General features: G+C 31.0%; 1 protein-coding gene across 1 annotated transcript in view; it reads left to right on the top strand.

Annotated features, from left to right (window-relative positions):
* LOC132940338 (uncharacterized) overlaps positions 1–13089 on the top strand; it is a 39528-nt gene extending 26439 nt beyond the window's left edge. Inside the window, exons 6-13 of the mRNA XM_061007866.1 lie at positions 2339–2556; positions 6170–6251; positions 6512–6622; positions 6736–7073; positions 7154–7371; positions 9366–9520; positions 9594–9684; positions 10733–13089. Of these exons, the coding sequence (XP_060863849.1) occupies positions 2339–2556; positions 6170–6251; positions 6512–6622; positions 6736–7073; positions 7154–7371; positions 9366–9520; positions 9594–9684; positions 10733–11243 (1724 nt within the window). The 3' untranslated portion in view covers positions 11244–13089. The remainder of the gene's footprint in view (positions 1–2338; positions 2557–6169; positions 6252–6511; positions 6623–6735; positions 7074–7153; positions 7372–9365; positions 9521–9593; positions 9685–10732) is intronic.
* The last annotated feature ends 7911 nt before the right edge of the window (positions 13090–21000 follow it).

The following is a 21000-nucleotide window of genomic DNA, read 5'->3' as shown; positions in this document are numbered from 1 at the left end:
CTTTCTAGATGTATTTTAACTAAGTAAAATGTGTCTTAGTATAATATTATTGTATGGTATTATAAAACTATATTATAAATTATAATCCTTATAACTCTATGTATTTCGTCTTTAATAATATAATAATCTAACATACCTTATATTTTTGCTGTAAATTTATTATTATATATTAGGTAGGCACTCATAAAATTTAACGTTCCGGAAAAACTTTCTAGTTATAAACTTATATATAACTATGTATTATAACTTATAAATCATAAGTTATTATTATTTTTGTCTTTTAAATGTATTACAATAAGATATTTCTTGCTTGCTTATCTACATGAACATAAATTGTTTTACTAACTGCAATAAAACAATATAATTAATATTAAATTGTGATGTGAGTTGTACTGTTGTAGTAATTAAGTAATTAGTAGATTAGACTATAAGTTAGTGGCGTTATCAAACAATTATGTAATGAGGACGTCCTCGTCTTAGATGGCATTTTAGTGTTGGTCTTATGTGGTCGATAGTGCATTGAACCTGTTGACTTGTGAACCGATTTGAAGAATCTTTCACTGTAAGTGTTCTTACAGTTTTGAAATTCTGAGATCTTTGTGTATCTTTAAATAGGTAATATTTGTAATTAATTTGAGAATTTTTGTGTAAATTTTCCATAAATATGACAAGCATAATATGTAAACAGTTGGTGCAGGGCCGCAGGACACGATTGCGTCCGTCTTACCTTTTTACACACAAAAAACGCAACGCGATTGCACTCCTTGAAATATATGTGTGTTTCTTTAACTAATTTTCCTTCCCAATTTACTGACTTAAGATTGACAGAAAAATTAAATTGTTGGCTTTGTTAAAATTGTTATTAAGACATTACTACACAAAATACACTATTTAATATATGGCATAAAAATAACTACATATTACGTTTTTTTTTAAAATAATTATATTTGTCCAAATATATTATTTGAAATTACGAAAACTATGAACTACAAAATTGTAGTCCAATTACTTTCAAATATTCTAGTCAGTACGGATATTTCATTTAGTTCTCAATTTGTCCAAGTTTGCATAATAAATTTAAATTTGTCTTATAGTTCTTTTCTGAGTTTGTTTATATAATTTTTTTAATACTTTTAATTTCTAAATAATAGCTCCAATTTGGATGTCTAACAATAAATTAATAACTTCATGAATTTAAGGATGTTAAGTGTAAAACCGTGAACTATAATGTCGGTGGAATGATTCTGGACCAATTGGTCGTTGATAACTTGACGTTTTAGGTTCCTCTGCAAATTTCTATGTGTGTGGAGGTTTACCGGCACATCATACTGCAATGGATAGAAAAACCGCACCAGGGCATACATAAATGTCAATTAATATAATATAATTATAATAAAAAAAAATATGACAAATGGTTATAATGTCATGTACTATTAATACAGTCGAACTTCGTAAACTTAAACTTTTAACTTAAACTACTTTGAGTTAACCAAGTCTGACTGTATTTTTAAATGGTGTATTGGAAAATTGTTAAATTGACTACACCTATGGAGTTCAATCGTGTCGCGTTTTTTGCAGGGTAGAATACGGTTACGGCGTAGACTGCACAAGATGCTTATACTTTTAGAAGGATTTTTTACTGCTTTCCCATTATTTGACAAATATTATTAATAATACGATTATTGATTAATATATTTAAATGATTTTGCAAATCGACTGTTATTTCTTCTATGTCTCGATTTCAGTGTATAGATTGTTGTATCATCAGCAATAAGGGCTAGATTAATGGTTGGCGCGTCTTTGGGTGTATGATGTCTGACTTACAGACATTAATTAATTAAGTGTGGCAAGTTATTGATTAATTTCCAAGAAACATTAGCATTTATTATAGCTGATTAAATAGGTAATAACTAATATGTAATTTATTGTTTACACAGACGGAATAATAAAAAATAATATAAATTTCACAAACTATAATGGTGTACATTAATTATTGTAAATTTGTATCGAGTTTTTTTATAAACTGAACCTATAACGTATCCATTAAATTATTATTTAATGCTTATGTCATCGAAAACGTCATTATATATTCTATATACAATAAAATATAGTCGTATTATCGTGTACCTGTGTGTATTATTGTTATTAGTGTTTACCACTTTCAACGGTATACAATGTGTGTCTTGTGTACGAACAGTATATTAAACATAATTATATATTAAAAGTCACAATGCTTGTAAAATTGTAGTTCTTCGGATAACCGCGATGAGTGTGAACCGACCCTCGTTATCAAGCGCCGTAAACGTCTTAACAAAATATCATAATTTATCGGTTACAGATCACAGCCTAACGATAACCAAACCCGATGGCAAAACCACATCGTCACAAGTCGGTAAAGCCGCAGCCCCTGCGGCGGTGGCGGCGGCGGCAAAAGTCAAAGAAGTTAAAAGAGATGCCGTGGACCGAGAAACTCTGCAAATCGTCGAGTCACAGCTGGACCACGTTACCAAGGGTTTCGACGCGGTATCCGTACTCTTCCAGTACCTCGTCAACGACGTAAGTACAAAACGTTAACGATTTCGTTATACGATCGAGCACGTCCTTGATGTGATACCTAACTGTGTGTACGCGATATCGCTGGTGACCACAATACGATAGTGGTTATGATAGGTATGTGTAGGTAGTATACAGTGTGATTCTTTCGACAGCCGACGAAATATAATATTTTTCTCTCGAAAAGTATAATAGATTTTGTTGCCGGAGATTTCTTTTAAAAACACTCTCACAACACAATATATCTATTTTGTATAATGTATTCATTTCATTTAATTTCGTCCTGGTTACGTTTGTCGGCGAAATCCACCACGACTGTAGACTTTTGATTTTTAAATGCGGTAACCGCGGTTAGCGTGCTATATCATGTATAGTAGGTACACCTATACCCATATATTATGTTAAATTCTGTGATCTGCAGATTTACTTTCCTAAACATAACGTCGCGGGTATATAAATATTGAATGAATAGTTTTTTTTTTTTCATTTTTAAGCATATTTTATATTTTGGCGAGCGATGTGTGGTACTCAGCAAAATTTGTGATCAAACTGTTTAAAAAACGATTGTATTCGTGCATGAAAAAACAATTCATTAAAATATATAAAATATTATGTTGGCAGTTTTAGAAAAGTATTTGGCTTCGGATTACGAAATTAAACGTATAATGAGTAATGATGGTATACATAGTATACAGGTTAACGTTTGAAAACCAAATATCGATATAGTAGGTTCACCAACCTGCAACAATACATTTCGTTAAAAAATTATTAAGGGTAATTTAAAATGTTAGTTTTGCGTGTGTAATGTGTATCTTAGATTTCAGAAATAATAAGGTGCGTAGCTTATAAAAAAAAAATACTTTTCGAAGTAATGAGCGTTGTCTAAAGAATCGCTCTGTATGTATCTACCTCTACCTATATGGTAATAGTGCGGTATCGTTATGTTATGGATTTAATACTATAGATACCTATACAGTGTAGTTGTTTTTGTTTTTGTTGTTGTTGTTGAGTTATATACCACCCCGCCCAATCACTCCTCCACCCCACGAACCACTGTCGTCCTGACTCCGAAGTCCGAACCATATGTACATTGTACAACAGTAATAATAATAAATACGATTCTTCCCTGTAACGACTGAATACCGGCGCACAATAAAATATCGTAAATTCTTCGGTGAGGATAAGTCGTTTTCTCGTTATTCTTCTTCTTCTATATTATTATACAAAACAAAAACCTGTCGTGAGCATATAATATAATATAATAGAATAGCTTTGCGGTCGGGATAAGTATACCGGGGCGAGTTATGTTTACGTTTCCCCGCAAAAGATCGTTGTACAGTATTGTTTTTTCTTTCTTTTTCGAAAACGATTTTAATACAGTGGAAAAACCATCTCTGCCGTACTTGTAATGCGCAAGTTAACAATTAGAATTTAGAACAAATTAAAAATTTCAAAAAATAAATAAATTATACTTATACTAGGTATGTCTTAAACATATGAATATTTAATTTTATATATTATACGGATTGCTATACCGACGAACGAGTAACCAAATTCCCACATTTTTAACAAAAAAATAACTAGAAATAAATTTATAGATATAATATTATATAAGTAACTGTGAAAGCCAAAAAATTGTTTTGAGATACAAGGATACATGTTTTTGTTCTATTTTCAAACATATATTGACTTATTATTTATAATTTATTGCTTTACTGCCATAGTGCTGCCTAGTTTACTGGTCATAATATTTTATATGTATTATGCAAGAAAAAAAAAATAAATATTTTTATTGACTTTTACTAGGTATATTAGTCAAGTCATTTGCGACATTTTTAAACTATTTTTAAATATATCACCGTATCGCGTGTTTTCAACCCAACTTCTTATATATACGGACTATATTATCTACTCGATATTCTTATATTTTTTTGGTTTACAGTCAACAATACTTTTAATTCGAGAAATTTCCCGTTTTACATTTAGACTTTCGCTCGTCGGTCGATTGTTTTTTCATGGAAATTATTTTTTTCATTTTTAACATAATATACGTATTTGTGTGCCGTAATTATTTAATTCCTATAAACATTGCCTGCTGATGAGTATAATAGTAGTAATCTAACCATCGTTTCTCAATATTATGCGTATAGAATGGTTGAGTGGTCTCTTCAATAATTAAACTATACTACGGACAATCTATACGGCTTTTAAAAGAAAATCGGTTGCATCATTGCGGTCATCGGGGGAAAGTAAAACGTATTTTATAGGTATAATATCAAATGTTAATTTTTAAATTAAAACTCGTACACTGTTAGAAATAATGTTGTCTAATATTTATCCAAAAATCTGTCTAGTTGGATATAGTGATTTACTGTTCGATTGAAAATTGTTGTTATCTGACGAAGATGTCTTTTTAGTAGCAAAATAAATGTTCCGTAAAACATTTTTTTTTAAACAAAATCATTCGACGTGTTTTGTGAAAATCAAAAGTATTATTATCATTGTATCGTTACTTTCAACAGTTTTCGCTTTAACCATAACATATTTTTATATATATATATATGTATATTATAAGGAGATAGAAAACGCCGCCTACAAGTGTTTTACTACTTGAGATATATATATATATATATATATTATATATGTAATATGCATTATAATATATTCATTTGGTACGCCGTTAACGCTGTTAAAGCGTCCGTGTTAAATTATTAATGGAACGAATTCGTCGAGAAAACGTTTAATATGTATATATGTATATTATCCGTAAATATTACGAAATAATATATGCCCAAACAACTTATGTTATTATTATTTTTTTTTCTACATTGCTCGATTGTTTTTTTTTTCTCAAATCTAATTATTTTTGGATATTACCGCTCTACAGGGGAAGTGAGAAAAAATAATCATAAATCTCGTGTATGTTCCGGCTGCAGCCGACGACGATGACGAGAGACCCGACTTCCGGGAACTATTTTAAATTTCCATACCGTAAACAACAATAATAATAATATTATAATAACCTGAGGAGGAGCGCATCACTACGACAACCACTCGGATGTGTCAGTAGCGGTGTGGGTGGGGTGGGGGTGGGGGTGGGGGGCGTCTAGTCTCTTTTTCGGGCTGGTCTCGCTGCGCAGTCAATGAGATCGTTCGTCGAGCACGGTATACGACGTGACAATGATGATGATGGTTTACCATCACCGATATACCGCATTCGTGGTTTCTAATTATATAATCGAACAGCTGTAGCGGTGCCGTCTATACCGCCGAGTGCGGACCTGTACGATGGCATTTGTGTATTTTATACCTATACACACGCGCTAAACGCGTATTAATGTCAATCGGTACGACTATTCGGACGATCGACCGTTTAATATTGCGCGCATTCTCGATCGTCGTTCCGTTTCGATTTTCAGCGTTTTTACACAGCTAACCTACCTACCTAGGTCGCCGCTATTATACCTACCCCGGCGTGGATATTATGTTAAGTTTGTTTGCGTACAGTCTTAACATGGTAATATTGATTTCGTTAATTCGATCTGTCACGTAGAATAATATATATTATGATATTCGATTTACGTCATTCTAATACGTGTTATTTTGCATTTTTCAGATGGACGCTCTGTCCACCACAAGGCTGAAACAACAATTGGATGCAAATCACAACGATTTAGTATCAACTAAATGTTCATTGGGTATGTAATCATTTTTATAAATGCATATATTTACGTATAATTTAACGACCATAACGATGACATTTTTGCGTTACGTTATATAGTGAATAAATTATTATGCATGTTTGACAACAAAAAGTTTCCATATAAATCAATATGATAGAAATGTATAGTTTAATATTATGCAATAATATACGCGCTTATAAATAATTACAGAATTTGTAGTATATTGGAATCCAAAATGTCATAATTAGACGAATACCTGTTAATATCTGTTACAGACGAATCTCGGGCTAAATGTATTCAGTATCAAGAAGAAATTAATAAACTCCAGAAAGAAATCGATGACTATAAGAACAATTTGGAAGTTAAAGAAAAACTCGTTAATGAAAGTAAGAACCGTCGCGTCCAATATAATATATTACGAATTAAATAATACTGTCAAATATACGATTTCATACGTACCACTGTTGTTATACGTGTCGATTTAAATGTTATGTTCTAGTTACTTCTCTAAAAGAAACAGAAATCTATGGACTGGAAAAGAAGCTCGAAGTGCAAGCTAATAACTTGAGGTTGCAATTCAACGAAGAACTCAACAGACTCAAAAATGAATCAGACGAGGATAAAATGAAACTGATAATTTCGCACGACCAGCAAATCGTCGAGTTGCAGCAGACCAACAAACTCGAAGTGTCCCAGATGCAAAAGTCGGCTACGGAAAAACAGATCGAGCTCACCCAGAGGGTGTTGGTATTGGAAAATGAACGTGATTTGTTAAAGTCCGAGAGGGACGTATTAAAAGAAGAGAACCAGCGGTTGATCGAGGACAAAAAGCTACAGGTAATTTATTGTTTTGTTCGAAATTGATTTTCGTTGAGTATAAATTATAATATCTATACATTTATCCTATATTTGTATAGAATACAAGTCTGGGTTACCAAAAGCTATTGGACGAAGTAGAATCGTTGAGGACCGTACTAGAATTGAAGAGTTCTGAAATGCAAGATCTCCGTAAGCAAAACGAAAAATTACAGAGAGAAGGCGACGATTTACCAGCGATTTTGCAAAAATTAGAAGCGGCTCAGTCTCGAGTTGAAGATTTAAACGTACAGCTACAGAGAAAGTCAGAAATTGAAATGTATGTATGTTATGCGTGGCATTCTGTTATAGTTTTAAACTCATACAAAAAGTATTACATAGTAATATTGTTATGACTTGACCTCATCGTAAAGAAAAAATGTATATATAAATAATAATAATAATTGTCGATAGGCGTTGTCTTATGAAAATAATAACTGGGATTTGGGATTTTTGGTGCTAAATTTTGCGTTAGTTAATGCTTATTAACAGTAGAAATATGAACTGGTAATTCAATTAAAAAAATACTAAATTCTAGATATTTGACATCCATAAAAATAACAATGAAAAAACAATACGAATAAAACGTCATAATTCATAAATTATACTATATATAGCTAGTTTGTGAGAAATTTACTTTTATTTATTAGATTTTAATTTTGAATAAAAAGAAAATAACTTAGCCTTAATGACCCAAGACGTCTAGGTACTCAAACGTTTTTTTTTTAAATAACTGATTGACATTTTTTTTATATTTAAATTATTTCATATTAAGTTTTACGCTGATCTATCTACAAAAAATCCTTTTAAGGGGTATGAATACCATTGAAAAATTCTATGAAAATGTACTTTTGTATTTCCAATAATATGGTTTATTGAGCGGTTTAAGAGTAAATACACCTATCAATATTGTAGAAGATAAGTTAATTTATGCCTGTATAAAAGTCAATTTTAAATATTTTAATTACTAAACTCAATATAAAATAATTCAAATTGAAAAAGTAAAATATCACAAGTTTTTAGAGTTAAATATTAGACTTTGGAAATAAAATATGGAAAATCGACTCCTGTACAAGTCTAGATAAACGTTTTCTCTTCAAGTATAATAGGTGTTCATACCGTAATGTCACTCAGTAAGCTGTATATTATTGGAAATACGAAACTAAGTTTCAGTGTTTCACTAAAATTCACGTTTGCACTATAGCGTGTAAAATGCTGTGTTACTGACATGTGCGTGCGCTTCGCTATTTATTTACACACAGTCACTCACACTAATGATCACTTACTACGCACACATTTACACGACCCGCATGCACACAAATGGAAAATTGCCTATATTGAACTCCTTAAAAACGGTCAGTATGCATACCCCATTAGGCCCATGCAAACGTGTCATTTTTAAGGAGTTGTGCTTAGGCAATTCATTCGTCCATGTTCGTTTTTGTGTGTGTAGTAAATTATCATTAGTGTGTGTATACTTCCCACCAATCACCTGCATCATACATATTACGCACGCGCCATGCACATGTCATTAGATCAAAATAATCAAAACCAATTTATGGACGTGGAATAGTTAGCTACACGCCTGCCAATATTTTAAGTACATCCAAATCTTCGATTTAAAAAATGTAAAGATTTTTCAATGCATAAACTAGATTACTATGCATCAACCGGAACACTTTTTCAATTTTAACAAATCATTGACGGGAATAGACATTTTAAATGTTATACATTTTTAAAACTTTATATTAAATGTATTAAAAACTATTAAAAATATTGAAATATTGAAAACATGCACCGACCGATGCTCAGTAAACTCCACTCAACAATTTTTTTAATTATTTTAATCGAACCACTAAGTACCTTAATTGTTCTCAGTCGCTAAGGTCGTTTTTTTTTTAAATTTTTGTTAAAAAATTGATAGACTTTGCAGGTGCTTTAACATAATCCTTACATGCGAATATGCGATAACCCCGATGTCATATATACTTACCCCCAATATATGCAAAATACAATTTCATACTTTAACTCTCTGAAAACTAACACTCTGCAGTTGTTTTGCCCATATACAAACCCGGATATTGTACGTCAAGTTTTATTTGTAAAATCACTAGTTTGTAATAAAGTTTTTGTAAGAATTTTATATTTGGTATAATATGAACACCTATACTTTGGTGGAATTTTCTTAATTAAAAAAAAACTCGTAAATCGTTACATATTGCAGTTCAAAAAAATGTATTATAATACAATCGTTTCTCTTGACACGTTATACAGGCAACTCAGTCAAGAAAAAGATCAAATGGCTCGGGAAATTGACTTGGAAAAACAAAAGAAGAAACGGCTTTCGTGCCACAACGAAGAACTGCAGTGGAAACTGAAAAAGAGCACCGAAGTGGCTAATCATTTAGCTGTTTCAACAAAGAGATTGAGTAAGTCGTCGAAACTCGTCTGAACAACGATCTGTTTGATCTATTTTATAAATAAAAATGTTTAATTCCGCAGGCCAAACACCGCAAGACCTTGCAGCTATGAGAGAGGCACAAAACAACTATCAGAAACTATGCAGCAGGGAGAGCTCGAATTCGGAAAACAGGTAATATTATAATAATATTATTAGTTATTAATTTACACATTATTGTTCATTATTTTGAACGAGCCCAAGTCGAGCGTCCCGTGTTTTCATGGGTGTTATCTTTATGAAGTAATTTTATTGCAGTGTGTGTTATCCGTGATCGATATTCTTATGTTATCTCGCTATCAAATGTTATCACCGCAATACGAATTGTACTGTCGTCTCTGTAGGAATTAGACTTGTAGCTTGTACTTTTGAAGACCTGTGCATTAGCGAGTCAACAAGTTTAGGCGATTTAAATTAATTTAATTAATTTAACACACTACCTATATAATTTCAGTTTTTTTATTAACTTAATTTATTTGCCCTTGTGTTATGACTTAAAGTAACGCAACTGTTCGTCTGTTCCAACTTCCCAATTAAGTTAAATTTGAATTTTCATTAACAACTTCATATACATTATATAACTAGATATTTTATGTTTGTCTCCTGAGTATGTACGTTATTTTCTTTTTTAATGCCTTTGCTAATTATTTGTACTGTACCGGTGTTACGTTAATTGTTTTCTAGTGAAAAAATGTAATTAAAATATTTTAAAACTAAATGAGTTTATGTTAACATAAACTGTTAAAATTTCTATTAACTTTACATTTAATTAAAAAAATAAAAATCCTTGACTCTAGTTATTTCTAACTGAATTAAAAATATAAATTTTACTAACACGCACTCTGTCTTGCAAAAATGTTGTTGAACATATTGTATTTCGGAATTTTTCCGATTTATTAAATTTTTACGTTCAATCTCGAATACGTATTTCTACTTCGGCGTATTGTAAAAATCGTGTTTTTCCCGTGTATTCGAGCACACACAAAAATGTCTTTCTCTCAAATACGGAACGTATAGTATTTATATTTCCACTTTGGCCTCGATAGCTCACCCTTGCACCTCTCCCCCTAACCTAACCTAACCCGCCGCCCTATCCCAGTAATCAATTTTACTAGAATAAAATGTCAATACGTATAATATCATAACTAATTATAATATATTGTCGGTTGTGTTTGGTATTCAGCGGTGACGAGGACACGATGACTAGCCAACTGGTGGAGGTAGACTCGGAGGCGCCGGCCCGGATACTGGGAGTGATGAAGAAGAACGATTCGCTGTCGTACGTGTTCGAGGTGGAAGAGGAACCGTCGGAGATCGCCACTCGGCTGGTGCGCCGGGCCAGCAGCCTGCGGTCGGTGGGCAAGTCGCGGACGCGTGCGCGCGGACCGGCTGGCGGCGAGAAGCGGTCCCGGGCCAGCTCGCAGTCGGGCGGCGGGTCGTCCGACAAGTCGGTGGAACTGGACTCGGCGCTCACCCGGAACCTGGACGAACTGTTCGCGCCCGGCCCGAACGACCGGTACCTGAGTGACTGTTTCACGTGCAGCTCGGACTCGTCCAACTCGTCGCCGGAGCACCACCTCCACAACGTGGTGCAGACCTACGAACAGAACCACGGTCCGTCCTATGTACAGGTGGTCGCCGAGCAGACCGGCGGTGGTGATAAGGCCCAGGGCGGTGGGCTGACCATCGTCTGAGAAGATAATATTTTGGTCGTCTTCGTACGGATGGGTGACGGGAGGGATGGAAGGAAAGTCCTGAGGGATAGATCCTTATAATATCATGTTCGCGCACAATACGCATTCTCTGTTAGACTTATTTTTCTCTCGTTAGATTGTGCCAAATACCGTAAGAAAGTTGTTCACAATCCACAATCCATGTTTATATTATAATTTTATAATGTGTGTTTAATGTAAAAATCAAAATACCTTTTACTTTTTACCGCTAACGTCGTTTTGAATTTTTATTACGATTTTATTTTGTTTTACAAAAGCGCGAGCGTGTGTGTATTTTTTCTCTAGTAACTCTTAAGACTGAATTCTTTAAAAAAAAAAAAAAAATTGACCGAGTCTTGGGGAGAATTTTTTTTTTTTGAAAATGTGTCAAGAGAACATAATAATTATTATTTTTTTAATTGTATCGCTTACACAGTGTAACTATGTTTTTATTTTAAGATTTAAATGTTTATAATGTAGTCTAACGTTTTATTTATTTTTTAGTATTAGTTTCCGCGAGATAGAGGTATGCCACCTACATTTTATTTAAATTCCCCGTGACTATTATACCATATTACTTAAATCTTGTGACTTACGCGTATTACTGCGCTGCGTCATTGTTAGTCTTTACTGTTGTAATTTATTTATATTTTTTAAAACAATACTGCACAACAAATCGTGTAACTTAACAGTTTGACTAGCTTTCATTTGTATTGTATAACTTTGACTTGTCTGACCAAATATAAGTTATCTGATGCTTTATGTGTCAAACATAATACATTAGTCATGTAAAATGTATATTATTTTATTTTTCATTCTTTTTTTCCTGACGTTCGAAAACATTTTTTCGAAAAACATGTACGCATTTATCTACACTGTCTTTGAATTAAATTTTGTTTTTTCAAAAAAATCTTGTACTATCCTTTTCCTATCCTCTGTACTGTCCAACTCTTTTACCTTTTCTCTTGTACTTTAAATGTTATTTTTATACTTTCAATTTTAATGTTCATTTACAAACATTGTAGATAGATACCTGTACAATTTGTCCAAAGAGCTTTGACAGATTTTATTTTTCAAAATTGTCATTTTGGAGTGTGTATGATTTTTTTTTTATTAGTTATTAGTTTATTTTGTGATATATGTGTATGAATGTATTTTATATATAATATTTATATATATGTACATTGTTTATATATATATAATATTATATATTGTGTAATGTATATAAAATGTTCTGTTTGATTATTATTATTATTATTATTATTATTATTATTTTGTTTGTTTGTTTGATTGTTTGATTGATTTCTAAAGATTTTGTTACAAAATGTTTATGCCGATAAACCGGGTATGTATTTTAAATTTATCCTATTGAATGTTTATTAATATATTATTATACAAAATGACGAATCTATCGTAAGCCGACTACATATTTTTTTTATTTTTTATTCTGTAAAGTAAGTAGTTTGTACACGTCAGTAAGTTTAGCCATGTGCTTCATATACACTAGGTATGTCTACATATAAACGTTCCATTGTATGTATTGTAAGTGGTATTATTTGTGGCCAATCACTATTTTAATGGTTTCAAGTACCATAATGATGTAAACACATTGAGTAATGTATGTCCAGTAAAAATAAAAAAAAATACATATTGTAATAATATTATTTGGTTTAGTGGAAACATTATAAATCTTTTATTTTGTTGCTGTATTAAAGCTTTTTTGAATTTGTACAACAAACCAATAATATCAAATGAGTAAATTAGTGTTTAAATTTAAATTTGTTAATCATTAGGTTTTTTGTATAATAAAGACATGTTGGATCTCGAATGGCTTGGGAGATATTTTATATCTGATTTTTTTTTTTCGCTTCAATAATTTGAAAATGAAACAATTTTTTTTTTTTTAATATTCTTATCTTTACAGAACTATTATGGTAATGGGGTGAAGACTTACTATAATATGTTTTTTTCAGTTTATGGATAGGTGTATTATATTGATTCTCTTAAATATTCTAAAATTTACATATTATTACATGTTTTTTTATTAGAAAGTGGTACCAAAACATCTTTGGAATTTGATATTCATTCAGCTGTAATTTTCAAAAAGCAAAAAATTTACCATATCATGAACATGTTATCGTTCAAATCATAGTCATATGGTACTGCTATAAGTCTGGTTTAAATGTACAATACAATGAGCAATGAATGGGGAGGTGTTGCTTGGGTATACTTAGCAGCCCCAGTTTTAAAATTCTTAAATTAATATTATATTATAGTTTATGGTATTATAGTTATAAAACTCATAATTCTTACCATTTAAATTGTATATTCAATTTTTTTAAATATGCATGTATTAAAAGCAGTTTTTATATATTATGTTTTAAATATGAATATATGATTAGAAATTGAAAAAGTGATGCGGTGCCGCGGTGGGAAAAATTGCTCATTGTGTTATCCATGATTCATTATCATAAGACTATAACTGAAAAAATAGAGGGCTCCAGCTCCTCCATTTGGTATAAAAACATGAAAATGTTAAACATATAATTTTTTTTGATTTAACATCACTGACCACTCCCTCCTTTGGAAATTCTGTAAATGTCACCGTGGTAGGCAGTGTATGCGTAATGATTTTATGCTGAATTATAAATTTTTATTCCATTATCATGTCCATCGATCCAATCATATGATTTTGATACTGAAAACGGTTTAAACGACTCAAAATGTTTACTCTGGATTTTACGAATAACGTTATCTACCTATTTACTTAATTATCTAAATGTTTAAAATAAATTAAGAATATCTTGTACACCTTTATACTTAACAAGACAAAAATGGTGATAAGTATAGGTCACCTATCATCTATGTAATACCTTTTTTTTTTCTGTTATATCATTAATTTATTTATACAATCTGTAAATTAATTTTTTTACAATAAGTACAAGCGCTGTGGGAGTTGATGGGTGCCCTGCACATATTTTTAGTAGGACCCAATTTCGAAGTGCTTGGTTTACTGCCTAACACTGCACTAATCAAGCAGCTTAGCAGCCAATAGATTGGTTAGCATTCGATATTATTTTGTTTGTGCTATTCAGCTGTATGATGTAAACCATTTTATAAACTAAATTATTTTCTTTTTAGGCTTTAAAAAAGCCAAAAGACAAGTATAAAAAACGAAAAGCTAAATGATAAATTAACGTTAGTGAAAGTTGCCTGCAATTATCCGAAACAGTAAAAACATTATTTTTTCTATCTGCTAGGGCCGTTCACTAAAAATTTGAATAATTTCTCTAAAAATGGTATGTTACCAATTATTTGTATGGATAGGTATATTGTATACCTGCCTAGTTTATTATTTTACTTGCCTTAATTATTTTTTTTGATACTACGATTGTTTTCAATATCCGACTTAGTGAAAAGGGGCCTACTCACTTCAGTTATCGGTGTGGACGGACGATTGAAGCAGCGAAAAATGTATAAACATTATAATCTTAATAAGCTGTACTTAGTATACAGAGCACCTACTTTGCCTATTTAACTTCAGCTGTATGATTGAACCCTTATACAATAATATTACTGTATTAGGTTTATGGAAATAAATAAATTATTACTGAATAAATGCTTTTGTTTATACAATTTTATACAATTTTGAATGACAATATATATTTTTAGTTCCATTCTTTGAATAAAAATAATTTTCTAAAAATTCTGTTTAATAAAATCGAATTCTTACCGAGTAATAAATTTTAGTTATTTATGATAAACGGTTGGATGAGCTGAGTGTCAGTGTGTCACATGGGTTGACTATCTAGTGGGTGGTGGGTACCCAGCAAAACTTTGGCATTCCAATAACTGCTCAATAATAATTAACTATATACTCGTCAAAATTTAATTTTTATACATCAAAGTTCATGGACAAATGATCAAGCATGTAAAAAAAATTTCTGTTTTTTCAATTTATTGTCATAAAAAAAGTATCTAAAGTCTTCAAAACTATAACAATAAAATGTGGTAAAATATACATATCTTTTAAAAAAAAAAACGCATTTCATAATGACATCAAATTAAATAAAAAATAAAAAATATATAATCTACACTTGTAACAGATTTTGTTTTTGTTCTTCATCCAATTCCAATATTCATTAAAATCTTCCATTTTTGTACAGCTCTTTCTTCCGTATCATTGTCCATTGACTACTTACTTCGAGGGAATTTATTAACTATTTATTATTAATTAAATTGACACATTTTATTTGTATCATTATCTAATAGCTTAACAATAAATATCATACACCTATTATAGGAATAAATGGAAATACGCCAAGACGGAAAATGAATACCTGCCTACAAATTATTACAATATTGTAGTCTGTCATATTTGGTCTACAAATCTTATATAATATGAACGGTGTAACAGAAAGACTTGAAAAAAATGATGCTTCTTAAACGTATAATATGACAAAAATAATTGTTAAAATTATATGATTAGTAAATAATTTAAGGAGTATACTGTCTTATGTCAGCAAATTCCCAAAAAAAATATTTTGAAAAAAGTAATTACGTTCCAAATTCATTTAATCAAAAAAATATTGATATTTTAAAAAATTCTAAAAAATAAACTACTTGACGTGGATAAATATTTTTACTATCAAAATTGTTCTTATAATCTGATTCACAAATTGGCTATTTTTAAATTTTTAATATATCCAAAAAAATGTAAATCAAATTTAAAATTTTTATTTTCAGTGTAAAAAAATAAAAATAATTGTTTGTATAACAGCAGATGTGTAGCGCGAGTGACTATAAATTATGTATAAAAAAAAAATGTATATTGATTAGCACAGAGGTTTTTCCACAAGTAAGTTCTATCGGTTACACCCTGCTGCAGCAGTATAAGAAACTGAATAAATAAAAAAAAATATTCTCTTAAATTCGACAAAAAAATAAATCCGCGATCTGTGAAAAAATAATTATAATTACGTTTTAAGGCATCGTATCCATTATATTTGATTGATTATTGAAAAAAAATAATAGCGCGATCGCCGCCGTCGACGGCGTGCAAAAACATCAACTTAAATAGAAGTATTTCGCTACGTGTTCTCGACCGGGAGCCGTGGCGCGCTCCTGTAATCCGGCTGCTCGGAGGTCGGAATGCGTGGATGGTTTGAGGTGGGGGCAACTGTGGCAGGTCGGTCCGCGTCGAACGGACGTCCGCGCTAAGCTTGTCGTCGATATGGGTCCGGCGGGGTAGCCCACCGGACCCAGGTCAGCTAAGGAGGGGCGGACCGGGCCAGGGGGGAAACCCAGCAGCCAAAAGTCTCCGCGGTGAGCAGTAGCGGGATAGCGTCTGCGAGTGGACGCCTGTTCGCAGCCCCGCCGTCACATCCAGACCGCAGTCCGAAATTTTTTGCGTTTTTTTTTCGCATTTTCCGATCTTTTTTCACTGTTTTTCCCGCGCTTTTTTTTTTTTTCGTACAAGTCGATCGATGACGAGTGCAGTAAAAAAAAAAAAAATTTAACAGATTTATTATGTTATAGAGGGGGAGGGGGGGGGGGGTCATATATCTCCCCCTCTTTGGCGTATTTTAAAAACAAATAACTGTGAATACTTGAAGTGATCACCAAATGTGGTTTTCTATATTATATTTATTTAATTTTTTTCTTAAAAAAATGTCCACGCAAAAATACGTAAATATCGTACTATATGTAATTAATGTATTTTCAAAACATTTTGATTAAGTTTGAAGGTTTTTAAAACGAATCACGGATAATAACAGTCACGAATAAAACGATTATTGCGATAACAGTAACACTGACAATACGTCAACATAATAATATTATTCAACAAGAGAAACCTAAAATCAATATAAATTTTTATAAAGTTATTTGAGGAAACAAATATTTTAATATTATAATAATATCAGTGTCTTGTTAAGAATACTTTTTAAATGTGGATTATTTGGAGGGGCAAAATGACACTTTTGCCTTCACAAACATTTCAGGGGGGGGCAAGTGCAAACCCCCCCCCCCCCCCCCCTCCCCGCAATTACGCAACTGATTACACATCATAGTACGTTTTTCACACGTTTAGTTATTATTGTGAGCGTGACACCACAGGTAGTTGCTAATAATCGGAGAACAGATCGCGCATTCGCTCGGGGTTGAAATTCACAGTATAATATGAGTAAAATAAATTTAAACTGTATAATATATTATTCAAGGTTATATATATTTATACTCACCTTGTATATTATTACCACAATACCACAGTCGCTAATTAATAATGATTGTATAGTATGTCTCACACATTGTGATGTAAATATTATGTAATATATGGTAATTTTTAATATAAAATGTTCTGTAAGAGTATATCACATCAAATTTACCCGACCTAACATTTGAGAAATAAAAATAATATAATATCCACGAATAATTTATAATCGCACCTTCTAATTAGACGGTGAAATGAATTAGATTTTCAATCGATTAAATACGATGTGTTTATTTTGAGCTGACTACCCTTCGATGTCATCTAATATTGTATTTTGTGTAACGATTAAAATATTGCAGTCTTAATCCCCCATCGAAATCCACGTTCATAATATTTAGCAAAAGACACTGTCGACATGTGAACTCATCATTACATCAAATAATAATAAATATTGAACGTCAACGTGAAGGAAATTCATACATACCAATTGTACCTATATCGTATCTAGGCTATTTATCCATTGTTATCACTTTTATATCGCTCCCATATGTTACTTTAATACTTATCTTGTATAATATTTTGTAATGTATCTTCATTTGTTGGCTTCAACATATTATATAAAAAAATAAATAAAAATAAGCAGAATATTATTCAAACTATTTCAATCTATACAAATCAAATTTCATACAATAGTATAGTTTATTCCCCTGTATCACGACTCCATCACTCCGTTCATAAAGAAGATTATTATATTATGCTTTTAACTATACCTAGTGCAGAACTATACTCGTCCGAAACTTGATATTTATAGATTGAAATACTTCGAATAATATTCTGCTTTGGACTGTGAAATCAATGATGTATGCGGTGTCGTTCAATAAAGAAAAAAAATTAGGAAATTATAACTATAAAAAATAGTAAAACGTATAATATGTTCAGTACCTAATTTTGTTTTGAAAATCACATCAAAATATGTAAAAAAATATTTTTCAAAATAGTTGAAACTTTTCGAAATAATGAGCGTACATACTTAAATGGATCACGTGGCATATTGGAGGAAGTGAAGGAGTGTGCTGTGGTTTATGAGTCCACCTGAGGTTTCTTGAAAAAGATAAAAATTAAAACTGTTTTATATTTTTATTTACGATGATATTATAATAAACGTCTACGGGAATAAATTTTACGCGTGCTAAAAGCTTTCATAGGATGATAAATTGTCCGGCAGCCATCTTACAGCTATATATATATATTATGATAGGTATAAATATTATACATGCGACGACGATGCGGTCAGACACGCGTGCATATTATTATTATTATTACTGTTAGGAATAAATGTAAAATTACATCGCGCATGCACTATATATACACTGTATAGCAGTGGTGCAGTGTAGGTACTATGTACATTGTACACATTATGTAATTATTATTAGAATATTATAGCAATACGTACCTATAAACCAAGTAAATAAAAAAAAATTGTAGTCACGCGTGTCGGTGTAATTCGTTTAAAGCATTTTTTTTCCCGCACACACACACACACACACATCCATTTACACGCATAAACGTGTTATTATCCAAGGGAGTCTAACTTATAATTTATGGATTCTTTTTAGGTTTTCGACACGAAAACGAAACGTGCCCAGAAAAATACAAATGGGCGGGATCGGAAGCGGTGATTATCTGTTTTTGTCCAACATACGCGCAACATGGGAATTATAAGATAATATTGTGTTCTATTGCCAACGGCTGTTCTTGTGAATAACGATAAGAACCCTGAAAATAGATTTGAATTTATAGGTAGTGTTGTAGTAAGCATACTTAATTATATGATCGACTTTCTCGCATTTTTGGTTTTAAATTGATATTATATGAAACTTTTTAATCTAACTTTTTAAAGGGCTTAGGGGGATAAAATCAAAAAAGTGAGAAAGCCAATGTCAAAGTAGACAATATAACTCCAATAAAAATTTGTAATTACAAATTCTCAGAATTCTCATCACTTTACAGCGGTAAATCACTCACACATTTTAGAACAAAAGTTAGTAATTGTTAAATCTTATAGATACCTACAAATGTGTTACTTACTATTAGGTATGGACATTGTACATCATACATTTTATACACTGAGCTTCACTATCATATTCAATTGAAATAAAGAACGGGTTCGAAAAAAATATATAATGCGATGCTTGTGAAATGTGTGCCGTTAACAAATTCTATTTTATTATCAATTTATATGGCATTTAATTTATAAAATGAAAATATCAGATATTATGCTAGTTTCTTCCAACAAAAATGCAACCAAATGTTTACTCACGTGTATGCTGCATATTATATATTTATGTTATGTTTATGAATAAGTATTTTAATAAAATATTCTAATCCATGCCATTAGATATTAATATTATGGAAATTAACTAATGTCTCTTGAACCATCATGGTTTAAAAATGGACATTATGACGTATCATATTATAACATTTACAGCATTTCATAGATATTAGGAGGAATCATTATACCTGGGACAAGTTCATAAGTCGAGAAATAGACGGAGAAAAAGGTAATTAATCGTATCAATACATAAATAATAATTTATTATTACCAGACTAATATCGATATTATAAAGGTGGATAAGTGAGTACTGTTCTGCTGTACAGTAGTTGTCGAGCATGCCGTATTGTAATGGAAGTGTTATATTGTATATTATTAATATTTGTACTTTAAATACATATGAAAAATAATCGAGCCAATGTATCTTCAATATTTTTGAACTTCCATTAATGAAACTTATAAGGAACCTAGCATTTTTTAATCTTTTAAATTTTTATCGAAAATAATTTTTAAAAAATTAACAAAATTCGAAAAAAAATTTAAGGCCACTATTTTACTATAGATCAAAAAGAGTCTAAATATTTTATGATTGTTCTTCTATTTATGGAAAACGCTATTATAAATATCTGGTAAGCATTTCAAGGGTTTATATAATTATTAATTTTTGAGTTGCCCCAAAAAAATAAAAACGATTTTTTCAAGAATTGGTTTTGCGTAAAAATTACAGCTTTTTCACTTTTTTTTCTTTTTTATTGAGGTTATCTAAAAATACTTGGATTTTTAGATTCTGAGCGGAGCGAGGAAGCTAGTGGTTTTTATTTTTATTTTTTTTTAAATTTTTTTTTTATCCTGTATACAAATTTTCTACCAGAAGGAGTTCTTCTTCGATTTTCTTAATAGTTATTTTATGCCGCAGGAAAAACTACCGACAAATTACGAAAAACCGCTAAAAATGGGATTTTAATTTCTAAAGCTTTGTTTATCACCATAGCAATGAATAAAAAATAATCAGAATCGTTTATCTATTCAATGTTATTATACCATTGAATCAAAGTTTAATACAATCCATTATACATTGACCCGCTGTACAGCAGAGCGACATCCACTTACCCGCTTTTTTTTAAGTTTTTAATTATAACATTTCAAACATTTTTAATTTAAAAATAAAATAAATGAATCAGAAGAATCTTTTAAGT

The sequence above is a fragment of the Metopolophium dirhodum genome, chromosome 3 (genome assembly GCF_019925205.1).
Source record: "Metopolophium dirhodum isolate CAU chromosome 3, ASM1992520v1, whole genome shotgun sequence".
NCBI lineage: Eukaryota > Metazoa > Arthropoda > Insecta > Hemiptera > Aphididae > Metopolophium > Metopolophium dirhodum.
This window is presented reverse-complemented; position numbering and strand designations above follow the sequence as displayed.